This window comes from Chiloscyllium plagiosum, chromosome 1 (genome assembly GCF_004010195.1).
Source record: "Chiloscyllium plagiosum isolate BGI_BamShark_2017 chromosome 1, ASM401019v2, whole genome shotgun sequence".
NCBI classification, from domain to species: domain Eukaryota; kingdom Metazoa; phylum Chordata; class Chondrichthyes; order Orectolobiformes; family Hemiscylliidae; genus Chiloscyllium; species Chiloscyllium plagiosum.
The window spans coordinates 34,112,657-34,128,965 of NC_057710.1; the positions used below are offsets into that span (position 1 = coordinate 34,112,657).

General features: G+C 39.7%; 1 protein-coding gene across 1 annotated transcript in view; it reads right to left on the reverse strand.

Annotated features, from left to right (window-relative positions):
* Positions 1 to 16,309, reverse strand: part of myo5b (myosin VB) — a 265,930-nt gene that overhangs the window by 105,960 nt on the left and 143,661 nt on the right. Inside the window, exons 10-14 of the mRNA XM_043674299.1 lie at positions 12,704 to 12,969; positions 10,727 to 10,808; positions 10,366 to 10,506; positions 8,626 to 8,748; positions 2,360 to 2,443 (exon numbers count right to left, since the gene is read on the reverse strand). Coding sequence (XP_043530234.1) covers positions 2,360 to 2,443; positions 8,626 to 8,748; positions 10,366 to 10,506; positions 10,727 to 10,808; positions 12,704 to 12,969 — 696 coding nt within the window. The remainder of the gene's footprint in view (positions 1 to 2,359; positions 2,444 to 8,625; positions 8,749 to 10,365; positions 10,507 to 10,726; positions 10,809 to 12,703; positions 12,970 to 16,309) is intronic.

Below are 16,309 nucleotides of genomic sequence, written 5' to 3' on the forward strand. Positions count from 1 at the left end.
GTTGTGAAACTTGAAAGGGTTCAGAAAAGATTTACAAGGATGTTGCCAGGGTTGGAGGATTTGAGCTATAGGGAGAGGCTGAACAGGCTGGGGCTGTTTTCCCTGGAGCATCAGAGGCTGAGGGGTGGCCTTTGAGGTTTACAAAATTATGAGGAGCATGGATAGGGTAAATAGACAAAGTCTTTTCCCTGGGGTGTGGGAGTCCAGAACTAGAGGGCATAGGTTTAGGGTGAGAGGGGAAAGATATGAGAGACCTAAGGGGCAACGTTTTCCACACAGAGGGTGGTATGTGTATGAAATGAGCTGCCAGAGGAAGTGGTGGAGGCTGGTACAATTGCAACATTTAAGAGGCATTTGGATTGGTATATGAATAGGAAGGGTTTGGAGGGATATGGGCCGGGTGCTGGCAGGTGGGACTAGATTGGGTTGGGATATATGGTCGGCATGGACGGGTTGGACTGAAGGGTCTGTTTCCACGACATCTCTATGACTCTAATTCACCCTTTACTTACACGCGTACGGTCCAAGACACTGACCCGGCTAGCTCAAGAGATGGCTCCTAGAGTGAGCAGAACCCCTAACACTCCTGTTTATATGTCAGCCAGGACTCCCTGGTTGGGGACTTTTAACCTGATCTGATCAGGGAACTCATATTCCATGAGATCCACCTCACTGACATTGCGCCAATCACTACAATTACTTTATACAAGTAGCTCCTAACCTTCTCAGTATCAAGGAAACAAACAATTCCATAACACATCACATTTTGTCATATGCAGGATTGAACCTCTGGAAGCTTGCACATGCTCCGGTTAACAGGGTTGCCCATTGTCAGCAGATCCTGCCTTCAATATTAGACACCAAGGCACCAGAGGAGATCAGAATGATGGATACAGCCTCGCAGTGCTGCTTCCTGGAATTTTCATGGCACTCTTCTCACCATGTCACAGTAACCCACTGCCTTAAACAACACACTTTTCTTTGTTCCAGGTGACCATCCCCTATTGTTCAAAAAGTACAAAATCCATCAGAATTTCATCTCCTTTCAGTTCCAAAGTTATGCTGGACTCCAAACTTTGATTGTTTTTCTCAATGCAGATGCTGCCATACATACTGAATTTGTCCAACACTTATTTAAGGACACAGGACTGCGGAGTAGGCGATTTAACCCATTGAGCCTGCCCCATCAATTAACAACATCATGGCTGAACTGGCTGTTGTCTCAATTCCTTTTTCTGCCTGCCACTAAATTGCCAGACTGCTTGGTTTATATGAACCTGGGGGTTAGGAGCAGAATGAGACCACTGATCCCTGCAAGCCTGCTTTGTCATTCAGCACTTTGATAGTTGATTAGCGGCAAGGTGAGGAGTACTTTTTCACCCAGAGGATGGAAGGGCTTGGAACCGACTGCCTGAAAGGATGCTAGAGGTAGAGAACCTCATTACATTTAAACGACATTTGGATATGCATTTGAAATGCTGCAACAAACAGGGCTATGAACTGAGAGCAGAAGAGCAGCATTAGACCAGATTTTCAGTCTGCACAGACATGAACTGAACAGTTTCTATGCTGAAAATCTACATTTCTTTCTATGTACTAAAATGCTGTGTTTACCAACAGACTTTACACATTTGCCAAGTTCAATACATAGTACAGCAATCGTGAGAGGAAAAAGCACCATGTGAACTGCTCTGTATAATTCTCAGTGATTCAATGCAACTGGGAGCCCAGGCTCCCCTTTCACCCAACTATAAAAGGTGCTCAAAATATCATGATGACAGGAGTCATTAGCAAAACATTCAGTTGCTTAGCCAATCTAAATTGCCAGATGCAAACTCTAGCACCATCCCACCAATATAACTAGCTGCTCCCAATGGAGCGCTCACACATGTAACAAACAAACAAGAAACAGAATCCAGCTCTTCCATCATGTTGGAAAGGTAAGAAACTGAGAGGAAACAAATGCCCAGGATGACACCAACACAATATCAATTGAGTGAGATTTAGGAATGGCATCCAAGGAATGATTCAATGTTTACAGGTCAGGGAAGAAGAAGACTTACTTTTTTTAAAATGAAGTAATAATTTTAAGAAAACAAATTTTCACTTTGCCTTGAAGTAAGTATGAGTAGTTAGTTTCCCTTACTGAACTCCTAAAAGGTGAAGCATTCACAAAATAAATGCTTTATTCAGACTACTGGTTTTCTTGGGTTGCAAATTTCCAAATGGCATTCATGTGGTCGAACACTACAATGGAACTGGTTGGTAACATGCCTAACCTGTAGAAGCCTACACCAGCCTTGGGTTGCAGTGTAGATGTAATAGAAGTGGAAGTGGATTTTGACCTGGGCCATCATACCTTGCTGGCCTTCAGTATGTTGATCTGTTCTTCGTGTACTGTGTCGCGGTTTTTCTCCAGGAACCCATCACACTGATACTCCACCTGTGGAAGAGAACAACCATTGCATTAGGTAGGAGGCCATACCCAATAGATAGCAACCTACAGAGGTACAATTACATAAAGCTACTTTTACAAGTGTAACTAAAAGTTAATATGTTTCAAAAATATGGAAGGTATCAATGAACATAACTTTTAAAGAAGTATAACGGGGCAATTAGTCATTGCTCTGTTAATTGTATCATACACTGTCAAACGTTCCACATTCCTGATTCCTACTGGAAATGCAAGGACAGAACTGGAGTCAGGCATAATGCTTTTCAGAGACCATCACTTTCACTGTAAAGGTTCACACAAAGACATCTATCAAAGCCCAGTAATAGCACCCAGAATGAGCTGTTGTCGTCTGCGAAACAAAAGCGACAAAGATAGATGGAAGACTCTCTGGGAAAAGGTACTGATGTGTGTTCGTACATGTAACATACACACAGGCATGAATGAAGATGACGACACAGAGGTAATGTCACTGAAGCAGTAATCCAGAGGTCCAGGCTAACCTTTGGGAATATGGGTACAAATTCCACAATAGCTGGTGGAATTTAAAAATCTAATTCACCAATCTAGAATTTAAAAAAAAGTTAGCCTCACTAAAACTATTATCAATTGTTGTAAAAATTCATCTGGTTCACTAATGCCATCTGTACCTGGGCTGGCCTACATGCCACTCCTAATCCACCAAGTTATGCCATTCAGATGAAGGGCAGTAGAAATGGGTAACAAATGCTGGCCTTTCCAGCGGTGTCCATATTCCTTAAGATAATTAATTAATTAATCATTGAATATTTGAAGTAAGTCACTAATCAGCTGTTAAAGGCACATATAAATGGAGGCTTTGCAGAACAGAAAGCTGAATTTCTTACCACACCTAAGAGACAGGTGCATTAGTAAACCATTCAGCTCATCAAGATTGTTCCACTATTGAATGAGACCGTGGCTGATCTCAATCTTCAACTCCACTTTCCTGCCTTTTCCCATAACCCTCTGTTCTCTTACTGATTAAAAGGCTGTCTCAGTCTTGAGCATATCGAATGAAACATATTCTACAGGCTTCTGCGGTAAAGAATTCCACAGATTTGTCGCACTTAAGAAGTTTCTCCACAGCTCCATCTTAAATAATCCCAGACTCTGTCACAATGAGAAATATCCTCTCAGCATCTATCCTGTCAGGCCCTGCCAAGAATCTTGTATGCTTCATTAAAGTCACCTCTCATTCTTCTAAATTCCAATGAGTACAGGCCCAATCCACTCAATCTCTCCTCATAAGACAGTGCCTTCATGCCCATGGGAATGTTCCCTGATTTACCTCAAGTGCCAATATACCTTCACATAGATAAGGGGACCCAAACTGTTCACAATACTACAGGTGTGATTTAACTAGTGCCTTGTATAGTTTTAGTAAGACTTTTGCATTTGCCTTTCCCATTACCTGCTGAACATTGCTCGATTATTCCCCATCACCTACCAAAACCACAGAGCCTTACGAGAATATGTTTCCACAATCACTTCACATCCAATGATGCTGTTTTTCCTAAGTAGTAAGGCAGCTAATGAAACACATTTGCATAAATCCTAATAAAAGTAGCTGAGACTGAAACTAGAAACTTCCATGTAGACATCTATACATGATCTTCATCATGTGTAACATAATAGGAAGTGATCTGGGAACTCAATGCCTTCTTCATCAATAAAGTTCAGTTCTATATAAGCAGCAGTTCATTTATCATCTAAGTGCCTCGGGAAGTAACAGCAAGTACTTTTCAAAGCAATAGTTATTCTGTGATCTCAATATTGACTCATCAACCCTCACTTAGACTTTGAGGCTATAGTTAGAAACTTGTGGAAAATCAAAATCATGTGTTAACTTCTCCACAGGAAAATGTTGAAATTCAGAAACCTTTAATTGGTGGAAGATCTGAAATTGAAGGTATCCATTTCTTTTGAAGAAAACATTTTGGGAAAAGGAAAAATATTCCTCATCACAAGGATATTCACAGTTCCCTCCCAGTCAGGGAACACTTCAGCGGTCAGGATCATTCGGCCTTAGACCTTGGGTTGACAGTCCTCCAAGGCGGATTTCAGGATAGGCAACAACACAGAGTGGTGGGGCAGAGCTGATAGCCAAGTTTGGTACCCATGAGAATGGCCCCAACAGGGACCTTGGGTTCATGTCACACTATAGGTGACCCTATTACACACACTCACACATACATGCACACTCATGCAGACCCTCTCTCATATACGTGCTCTCTCTCAGACACACATACATACACCCCCCAAGAAGCACATGCGTTCATACTCCCATTTCCCCCTCACATGCATGCACACACACAAGTCTATGGGATGATTTTGATTTAGATTTACAGAATTGTAGTTGCCAATACATTCTATTTTGCTCAAAAACACACAACCTGCAGGCAGTCAATCCATGTGACATTTTATAAATTCCTACTTTTGAAACAGAATCAGTCTGACTCAAGACTGGGATACAGACACACTCTAACCTCACCTTTAATGCATTGTCTGAGCTGAAATTTTAACTTCAAGTTTTATTTAAAAAAGGTATCTTGAGAGTATGATTTGAAAGAAGTTTTGGGATTTACGTATTAACAAAAACCAGCAACCTATTCTAAAAGATGAAAGACTTAACAGCAATAGACGTTTGTTCAAAATATCCTATCAGTTGCATGCATGACACTAATCTTTTGCTATAAATTCTGCGTTTTATGATCCTGCTCCACAACCACCTGATGAAGGAACAGCACGCCTAAAGCCAATGCTTCCAAAATAAACCTGTTGGTGTCGTGTGATTTTTAACTTTGACCACAGGGATAGACATAGTCTTAAATGGCTGGACCTACAGTGACAAAAATTAAGTTCTCCAGCTAACTTTATGTGGCCTTCTTAGCATCCAATATCTGTAGACATGAGGTGTGTATAAAAGTATACATTTATAGGCATAGTTACATACATAATGTACACACACATCATAAACAAATTTGTAAATAAAAATAGACAATAGGTGCAGGAGTAGGCCATTCGGCCCTTCGAGCCTGCACTATTATGATCATGGCTGATCATTCACAATCAGTATCCTGTTCCTGCCTTATCCCCATTACCCTTGATTCCACTATCTTTAAGAGCTCTATCCATCTCTTTCTTGAAAGTATCCAGAAACTTGGCCTCCACTGCCTTCTGGGGCAGAGCATTATAAACTCTGCTTTCTAACAAGAACTTCAGAATTAGACTTCTGTTTTTTTTTTAACTCTTCCTCCATAATCATGTGTCCAAAGTGTTTCCATCAGCAATTGCAAGGTGACAGTCTCATGACAAAGCAAACTGTGTTGCGGTGTTCAATCAATTTTGCAGCTTGACAACTATAGGCAAGCCTTTAGGCACTAACAGCTTGAAAGCTGTGAATTGTCAGTCTTATATATGCTAACTGTCAGCATTTTGGAGCCACAGTCCCCATCAGCATTTTCTGACAAAATTCAACTTGGGCCAGGCCAGTCTTTGTTTACTCATGCATATCCAAGACTCATCATTATTGGCAATTATCCTAGTAGTTTCACACAATAGACAAATGTGCTTACTAAGGCAGTAATGCTTGTATCTGATAATACAAAAGTACAGGTGTGGAGATGCCAGAAATATAGAACAAAAACAGAAATTGCTGGAGAATCTCAGCAGGTCTGACAGCACCTGTAGAGAGAAAGCAGAATGAACATTTCGAGTTAAGAACTGAAATTAGCTAGGGAAAGGTGCACATATACTGAAGTCGAGGGGGTGAAGGAGACAGCAAGCGAGAGAGCGCACGCAAGAGAGAGAGCGCACGCAAGAGAGAGAGCGCACGCAAGAGAGAGAGCGCACGCAAGAGAGAGAGAGAGGGCGTATGAAGCACTGACAAAGGAATGGATGTAGCAAGTCATTGAGAAAGAAAAGCTGCTACTTCACCTATTTATGGTCATCCATTATCAGTTTTTTTTTTGTATCCCTGACATAATATCATCCTTTGGCTGCCTGTTATTCTCTGCCTCTGGGCTCCATCTCCTTCACATCCTCAGCACATGCACCAGTTGTTCCTAGCTACTGTCAGTTCTGAAGTAGAGCAACTGGACTTCAAATGTTGACTCTGATTTCTCTTCATTGATGCTGCCAGACCTGCCAAGTTTCTTCAGCAATTCTTGTCTATAGTTTGCAGCCATCACAAGAACTTACTTCAATAACTCATGCTAGACCATCACTGCAGCAAAAGAATAGACTGCACTGGAGGAGAGAAAAATAGGGGACTGTATCACAATGAATGAGAGGAGGTTGCAAGAAATAAAGTGGTGAGGGAAATGCAGAGAGATGAAACAAGGATGAAAATTAAGAAATGAAAACAGTCTAGATGGTTGGACACAGTATCTTGGTGTTGGAGAAAGGCATATTGACAGCAGCAAGAAAGTTTCCCACCGCTCCTGCCCCCAAACAGTACAACCAAGAGCTAGCAAAGCTGGAAAATGAAGTCCACAAACTGGGTGAAAAAATGCCACTTGAGGTGTGGAAGGGGAAGATTTCTGCCCACTTGAAAGCACAGGATACAGGATTGCTAGCTTGAATTAGCTTAGAAATAACAAAGAAATGATATTCAATTTGACAAAGTGGGTAAGTCAAGGAAGCAATGTAAGGTAGTAAATGCGTGTTTAAACATTGGAAAACAGGGGAGTGTGGAGAGTGGGGGCAGGGAATGAAAAGAACTTGGTGAGCACCTGATGCAGTTGCAGAGAAAGTTGGTTGAAGGGAATGCAGTCTATTTGGACTTTAAGAAAATGTTTCACAAGATATCACATTAATGGCTGATTTTTTAAAAAAAAAGAGATTTAAGGAGGAGAGTCATTGTTAAATTTGGATTTTAAAAATTAATGGAGAGATAGAAAACAGCAAATTTGTACATGGTTGTTTCCCAGACTGGAGGATTGTAGCTTGCGATGTTTCCCAAGGGTCAGTGCTAGAACCATTCCATCTTTTGCTATAAAAATTACATTATTAGTCTATATATTAGATTTGCAAAATCTCCAATATTTTGCTGCTTTTCAATCTGGAATGTGGCATCAGAAGCAAAAGCTACGAACTCAAATTTAATGAACCTTAAGAAAATAAACTCCCTCTCCACCAATCTACCATTCCTATCAAAATCAATACTGCATTGATTAATCCATTTTGGGAAAAAAAAACTTTGCTGAGCAAATATTTGTAAAAGAACAACCTATAATCTATTTAACAGAATTGCTCATATATTGCCATGTGATATTTAACTGGCCAATTGTAAATATTGATTAATATTCTGAGAATTCTCTTTGGGATTTAGGAGTGAAAGTGTTCAGAACTTTCATATTTAGGAGGCTTTATCTGGAATTGTTCAATTCTCAGATCTTAAATGAACTGGATAAAGTCCCTTAAAAAGCAAATTAACTCCATTCTTCCATAAACAGTTTAAGCACCAAAACTAATTTTATACTGAGGTTTCAATTTTAATGTATCTTCTGAAGATCCTGCTTTCAAAGTAAACACTGACTCTGAACCAAAGATAATATTAAGATGGGTGACTAAAAACTTCGAGTGACAATTTCTAAGGAGGTGCCTTGGGTAGAGATAAAATGTGACCAAGCAGGTTGGCTCAGAATTCCAGAACTCAGACCCTCACAGGGTAGCTGCCAATGGTGAAAAGGTGGAAAAAGTTGCATAACAGGTCTAGCTGTTGGGGTGGATGAATTCCAGAGATAGAGGGGGAGGTTGAGGAAAGGTTTGAAGAGACGATTACCATTTTAAAATTGAGACATTGGTTTCCAGTTTGCCAATGTACATCAACAAGCATGTGATAGATGAACTGAGCTCAGGCCAAGTTAAGATGTTGACAGCAGAGTTTAATATGATCTGAAATCTATAGCAGAGAAGAAAGCGTAAAAGGTGAACATTTGAATAATTGACTTTGGAAGTGAAGAAAAGTTTACTAAAATCTAATTCCATTGTACTTTCCAATTGTAATCGAATGTAGATTTCAGTTCCTCCGTTTCATTTTAGGTTTCTCATTTGAACCTTTAAAATGACTTTGTAAACAGTGAAAATGTTTGTTGGCTGTGTGTGGATATAAACTCCAATGTGTGAAATAATCATCATGTAGTTATTACCTTATCAGCAAAATGTATAACAACAAAGGCCATGTTGGACATCCGGGGCTTCTGAAAGTGCAGACTGCTTGAATGGCGGTCATAGAGCTTCTGGGCCCAGCTCTGGTCTGTCCCTTTCGGCATCTGAACGGAGGCACAAAATCAATTTGACTTAGAAGCTAATTAGATTTCACAGGAAACAGAGTGCTTGGTAGCGGCACTATTTGTAAAACAACAGACACACAAAACATTCTTCGTATACTTGTAGGACTGATAATTATAACAATGATGATGTGCTAGTCCTTTCCTAATTGAGCCTAGAATTAACACTCTAGATCTAACACTGCTAACAGGGATTTGAAGGTGGAAGGGCACATTAACTCCAGTGGGCAGACAATCAGCTCCTGAAACCAATAGCAGCACTGTGCCAATGGAAGCCCTAGATGGAAGTTAATTGCATCAGCCCACTGCTGCAGCCATTTAACTGGAGGAAGACAGGACCCATGTCAAGCAACCACGTCAAACTGGTGGTGGGCTGGGAAGGGGAAGGGATGGTGAAGGGGTGCAAATCATTGACCCAAGTCCCTCCCCCAAACATTCAATTACTTTCGATCCATTACTGCACTTTCTCCTGGCCTGAAATTGAAGAGAGATGTTGACTTCTGTACAAAAGGGGCAGGGAATCCTGCCTCCAGCCTGATAAGCAGCAACTGGGCATTAAATATTTGCAAATCAGCCATTCTTCCCAAAGAAAACATTCCCTCCATCAGCACCTCCACTAATGGTCTTAGTTGGGGAGCAGGTTTTGCAGGATAGCACCCCATATAATTTAATCAATTATTTTTCCACAGAAACACCAGATCCTGTCTTTTGCCCTTCCTTGGTTCACGTGAAGACAACATCTTTTTATCTCCTTGTGTTTGGACTGAAAAGAGGAAATTACTGCTTTAAACCAAAAGGAGACTGTGCGAAGAAATGGTTAAAAACAATTTGGACGGATGTCTTTTTGGCATGACAGCAAAATCCTGTCAGCAGTGAACACCAATTATGTGGCTATTGCATATTAGTAGAATGAAACATCTTCACCTATCGGTCAAGCTTTGAAGATACTTTACTCTGTCATGTAGTTTGGGTACTTTTCAGACAAAGAATAACCACCCTAGGGATATCCTTAAGTTTGTATGAAATGCAGCGCTCGGGATAGTCATTATCCAGCAGGATGGCTTTGATACACCCTATTTCAACAATGGATTTGCAAAGTGAACAAATAGCCTGGGTTGCATTAGTGAAGTTAGCAATAAGGCCAATATTATCATACCTGGAACTGTAGGAATAAATGTGTATACTGACTAGTAGAGACAGGTTTGCATAAGCTACTAGTGAACCCATTGGCCATTGTTTACAACTAGGAACGAAATGGGACTTTATTTGACTGTTAAAATGCAAAAGGAAACATTTATACGCAGCTAAAGATTCAAACATAGCAAACACATCAGCAACATATTGGAAATGTGCAAGAGGTAGGAGGTTAGGTGCCATTTCAAAAATACATTTCTCGTGGAATTCAAAGATGTTTGAAAGTGCTGGGCCAAACCGGGGTCGCATGGTAACACCAGCAATTTGGGCATACGCAGTATTATTAAAACTGACCTCAACAGAGTGAGTCGCTGAGTTCGTGTACAATGAATTCACCTTATTGTTTTTCCTCAACTAAAAGAAAATTATGTTCAACAACAGTAAAATCTACCACAATGTCTTTACCTTACATTCCTCATCCAACAGATCTAAAATGCCCAATTTTGCCTCAATAAGATCAATGCATGGTTGGTTGTCAGAGAAGTCAATTAGAGTCCATGGTATCTGCTCCTTCATGTATTCCTCCTGTTCCAGTTTGAAGACATGCTGAAAAACATTGAAAACAACCAACAGAAAGTGGTTACATTAACAGTTATCTAATACTGGCAATTTACATTTAAAGAGAATGTTTGTTCAGTAACAGTTTAAAGAGAAACATTAGAGTCAAGGCAAATACAAAATAAACTTGATGCAGTTAGAATTGAATATCACTACTGAAAGAAAGGGTTTGAGCATATGCAAGTAAAATGTAGTTCAGCAATCTCACCAGGTTAAATTGCTGCTGTAATTTTTCATTGGCATAATTGATGCAAAACTGTTCAAAACTATTAATTTCAAATGTTTCAAACCTGTAATACATGGGGAGGAAGAAGAGACATTATTTTCTTACTTAAATAATCAAACAAGATTTAGAGGGAACATAAATAGAACCAGACAGTAAATAGAACATTTGCTGGAGAAAGGCATTCAGCAAATTGGATTTGTTCCTGCACTCCCCAACTTTAAAATATTTGCTCACAAAGTTTCCGGAAGGGACAGTAAGTAGTAGTACAAAGGTAAGAGAGCACCTTAGACTTTTGAAAACAATGAGAACACTATATTATCCCTGTAACCAATGAGAAAAAAAAACAGAAGAACTGAGAAGGAAGATGAATAAAATGAATAAAATGGGCAAGTTCAACATCAAAAAGTTACAAGTGAGGAGAAGGAAAGAAAGATCTGATGGGGAAAAGACAAAAACAAACAAATGAAAAAGCATGCTGTTCTTAATTAAAACATTTTGAAAATTGACATTCTAAATAACAATTCATCAAATATTAGGAATTAAGACTTTAATTGCTCACATTCTGTCCCAGAAAGCTTTATTGGTATTCATCACCAACTATTACTTCGTTAAAAGCATTCTTGTGCTATTTATTAATAGATTTAACTTTCTGTTAAATTCTGTTAAATTCAATTGTATTTAGTCTGCAATTGCACTAACTTCAGATGTACGTTACGCAGGTTTAATGGTGAGAGAAGCCATTTTTACATGATAGAATGATGTAAAAAGGCCCATAATTTGAGGTAATCCATAATACACAGATCTTTTTTATGCACTAAGTTGCTAAGCAATGTAAACATTCGTAATGACCTATGTCATTTGCATTTCATTTTTAAAGCACATTTTAGCACATAATAGCCTCTAGCATGTTGAAAGCAGGCACCTTGACAAACAGTCTTCATCCAAAATTGCAATTTGGAGTTCAAACATGGTGTGCTAAAAACAAACCCACTGAAACTAGTGTTGAGACTTTAATTGCCCAAAAGGTCAATACCAAATCTCAGAGGTGTTATCACAGGAAGATACTGAGACATACCAGGTCTTGCCCTTCTGCCATCAAGCATGCTTCAGCTATAACAAACATTAAATGTTTTGGGCAGACAATGCTCCAATTCACTATCATTAAGCCTGTACAGTGGGAATGCCCACGGTTTCACACATCACATACATACACACACCAGTCAGATCTCTAAATACGGCTCAGTGTCTGTCAGTCTGCTCTAGGTGCCTCAGCATATTGCAATAAACATGGAAGAAAACAAATTTATGAAAGTCCTCGATGCTGTTTGCTATGAATGAGCACTTTGTCAAGTATATCAACACCAGAGTCACTTAAATGGTCAATAAGGAGGAAGCGAACTATCGTGCCACAAAGTCATAGTTAGATAGTCCTTCGAGTCCCTGGAATTTGGGGCTGTTAATGGTTACAACTGATGGGATGGAAGCTTCTCTGTTTAAATAGTCCATATGAAGTGGGTTTTTAACAGTCTCAATCTGATTTTCATGGTCAAAAGGCTCAAGCAGAAAACTGACATCAAATTGAAAGTGTTACACCATGCGTCTGTTGTGAGAACTGATAATTGTGGCCAGGTGCAGCAGGTGTTGTTCTCTGAAGCTGAGTCTCAGCACACTGTTGGAGCAATGAAACTTCTGCAACTAACCATTCTGTACCCTTACCTTGGGGTGTTTGAATGAATACCCTAAATGGGGATGTATTCCATTCCTAGTCTAGTGTCCCTCACTTTGTTACGTATTGATAATGTACTCAATCAACAGTCCCTTTTTACTGAAAATCAAGTGTCTTTTCTCATTGATCGCTTACTAGACCAATCATTCAAACAGTACTAAAGTCACAGTTTGAAAAAGGTAGCTACAGCTATACTTTGTTCAATGTTGTGTTAACCACACTCCATTTTGTACCCGTAAATATCCAGTACTCCAATGAATGAGTGCTGTTTACTGGTCGTGTACAGTGCTTTATTGATGTGATCCACAATCCAGTTGAAGAGTTGGGCGTAGATGTGCTTGGCTAGGGCATTTCTGGCATTGATGGCATGCTGCTTGGACATAGTTTTGACGTAAGTCTCAGACGTTGTGACAAGCTTGCGGTGGCACAGCCAGTGCTCCATCTGATCGTGCTCTACTCCCAGTAAATCACAGAAATAGTTCAAGTGCTCATCGTTTCTCTGAAAGCAGATAAACGAACAAGTAATGCATTGGAAACACAACACAATTGCTTTCCATCCATCCAATTTCTTCAAACCCCTCTACTCACTAAAACAGTGGTTACATATCAGGAGAATACTAAGTAAAGCTAGTTCTTTATTTGGCTAGAGTGTGATACTGAATGATATCACTGGCATGGGTTCATTCACTGTACTGGCTCTGGCACTTTAAGGAGGCCTGCCTCACCTTGCCCCATGAGGAATGGTGCTCCTCGAGGCAATTACTGTACAAACAATTGTCTCTCTAATGGACAGAGATGCCTGTGATCTTGTGTGACCTTTAGATAATTTTATATACACCTAAAATAAAATGGAACGATAATTTAAAGTTCAATGTTTTGACCAATGCATAGAATGGATTGTAGTGGATTGCTTGGATATTTTGCATCCTGCCTGATTTCCTTCTTGCTGTGTGGGGCACAGAACTGACGTGAAACCCACTGCTTTACTTACATACAGTCAAGAGTCACATGACACATTTGAAATCATAAGCTTTTGGGGCACTACTCCTTAGTCAGGTGGAGTGTCAGACTTCACCTGAACGAACAGTGCTCCGAAGCTTGCAATTTCAAATAAACCTGTTGGACTGTAACCTGGTGTCATGTGACTTCAACTTTGTCCACCCTACCACAGGTATCCCCCAGATTACTCACTATCAGTGCTACCATTTTATTTGGACAAAGTACCCCAACCCCAAGAGATTCCTATCTTTAAAAAAAGGCACAAAAGCTTCATAAGAAGCTGGAGGAAAATTAAAAAGGAAATAAAGTTTGCAATTATAGATTGGAAAGTGGAACTGAGCAAACAGTAGTTCTACACCTCTGGAACTAGCTTTTATTTTGTCCAAGTAGTTAACATTAATGTAAAAGTCCTGACAGCGAGGTCTTCAAACATAGTGGAGTATAACATAAGCTGAATCTTATCCAAGTTTCCTCTTTACATACTTGTGCACACCAAGCAGGGTCACAGAACGGTGATCAAGAGCAGAAATCATGACCTATTTTATACAACAAAAATAACTTGAAAAGTTATGACTTCCATTCGCAGGAAACAAGCTAAAGCAGCTTCAACCAAACTCCTGGTGCCTCAATTTAAACTAGATTTACAAGTTAAACTCAATTGAATTTTGTCAGGACTCTGAAATTGACAACAGACAACAACCAGATGTTGGTAGTGCACCCACCATTGTAATCTTCCAGGAGATTGCAAGCCCAATCAAATGGTCAATGTATTGGACCAGCATTCACCACATTAAGATGAAGAGCCACAACAGTAAAAATAGTACAATGGTGCAGGGAAGCTAGAGTTCTTGGGGTGTCAAATGGAGAAATGTCATACTCGTACATAAATAGGGTATAGCAGTAAGAATTTTATTTTGAATTTAACTGTAGTACCACAGCAAATCTGTGATGACAAAGTCATTTTAAAAATGAAAAGTTCTCTCGACTCTTGATAAACAGAAAAGTCGCAGCCATTTGAAGATAATTATGTAAAAACTCTAGATAAATGCTGAATACAGAATATCAATACAGCGGCAATTTATTTCTGATCACAACGAGAGCAATAAAATAGTTGTTATTAAATTCTCTTGTAAAGTACTTGGCAATTAAGTTTTCCCTGTACATTGCGACAATCCACAGCCGGATATAACACAGCGACAGCTAAATTCTATGCAACGTTTATTAAATGCTTGATGCTGCTTATACAAATTGGATTGCTCTGTGAATAAGGAGGTTAAGCACAGATTCACCAATAAATTATATTTTCTGTGGAATTGATTAAAATCCTAATACAAGTAGAATATTTTCAAATAAAATTACTGAATAGAACATAACTGTACTGAAAAGAACTTGGTACAATCTGTGTTAGCAGTATTGAATAGGTCAGGGTAAGATTTCAGCACAGATTTTGTTAACATCTATAAAGGCTTAATCTCTGGTGGTTGTGGCTTCACTAGGTTGGGGGTGGGGGTGGGCAGCTGTTGCAGGAAAAACGCTTATTTATTTTTGTTCCTTTTCTCCTCAATAAACCAAACAGACTTCAGTCTTTCAAGAAGGCAGCTCACCATCACTGTATAAGGGCAACGAGAGATGAGTAATTAATGCTGGCCCAGTCAGCAATCTGCTCATTCAGTGGATGATTTTAAAAAATCCTCGCCCTCACTGAAGGTAATACCACATTAGTCATAAGTTAAGGTATGGTCCCATGACCGTTGGTAGGCCTCTGCTATCCCACAGCAAGTCTTCATCATTCTCATGCAAGTTTGGTTAATGCATGAAGCTGACCATCTGACAATTAGGGGTTCATAATTTGCTGATGTTTAGCTTAAATTAGTGATTTTAGAAGGTTTAAACAAATTCAAAGTAATTTAGCTGGTTAATATAATTATTGAAAATTGGACTCACAATGTGCAAGGTTCATTTATAAGAAACCAGCAGCAGCATAACTGAAATCCAGTACAAGGGCTTAGCAAGCTACTGGGTATTAGGAGCATAGTTGTTAGATTACTGGACTGGTCTGAAATTGGTTTAGACTAAATCTACATATTCATAGAACATAGAACCATACAGCACAGAACAGGCCCTTTGGCCCACGATGTTGTGCCGAACATTTGTCCTAGCTTAAGCACCCATCCATGTACCTATCCAATTGCCGCTTAAAGGTCACCAAAGATTCTGACTCTGCCACTCCCACAGGCAGCGCATTCCATCCCCCCACCACTCTCTCGGTAAAGAGTGAAGGGGGATAAACTGAGAGAGGATAGAAAGGGGAGCGACTGACTGAGCGGGAGATGAAGAGATGTTAGATGAGGGTGAAGTTAGATAGATCAGAAGACCGCATTAGAGTTGATCAGTATGCACAGACAGAAGTTAGAAGTTTTATTTAGAATTTCCTCTGGACTGCAAGCCTTTTGTCTAGGCGCCATATCCTGTGAGCACAATGATGATACTGGCTGTCATCCCAGATCATTTATTTTCAATACTGCCACAGAGTTGTTTATTGACAGCTAAACAGAACCCATTAGGCCAATAGATTGGTTTCATGGAGAAAGCTGAATTTCCAAGCGCAGCAGGAAATGATAACTACCCACGATATTGTGTGAGAAGCTGGGCCAGAGAATCTCAGTGAGAGGGATCACTGACAGAGGGGAAATCATCATCTCAGCTGTGGGTCAAATAATGATTGATAAAGTTTACACACCACTTCCCTAGTTTTGTAATCCACATTTCAATTTATATAGCTCAGTTTCAGGAGTGCATTTTAAGAACCTTATCTCTTTATACTTTGCATATATTGGTAT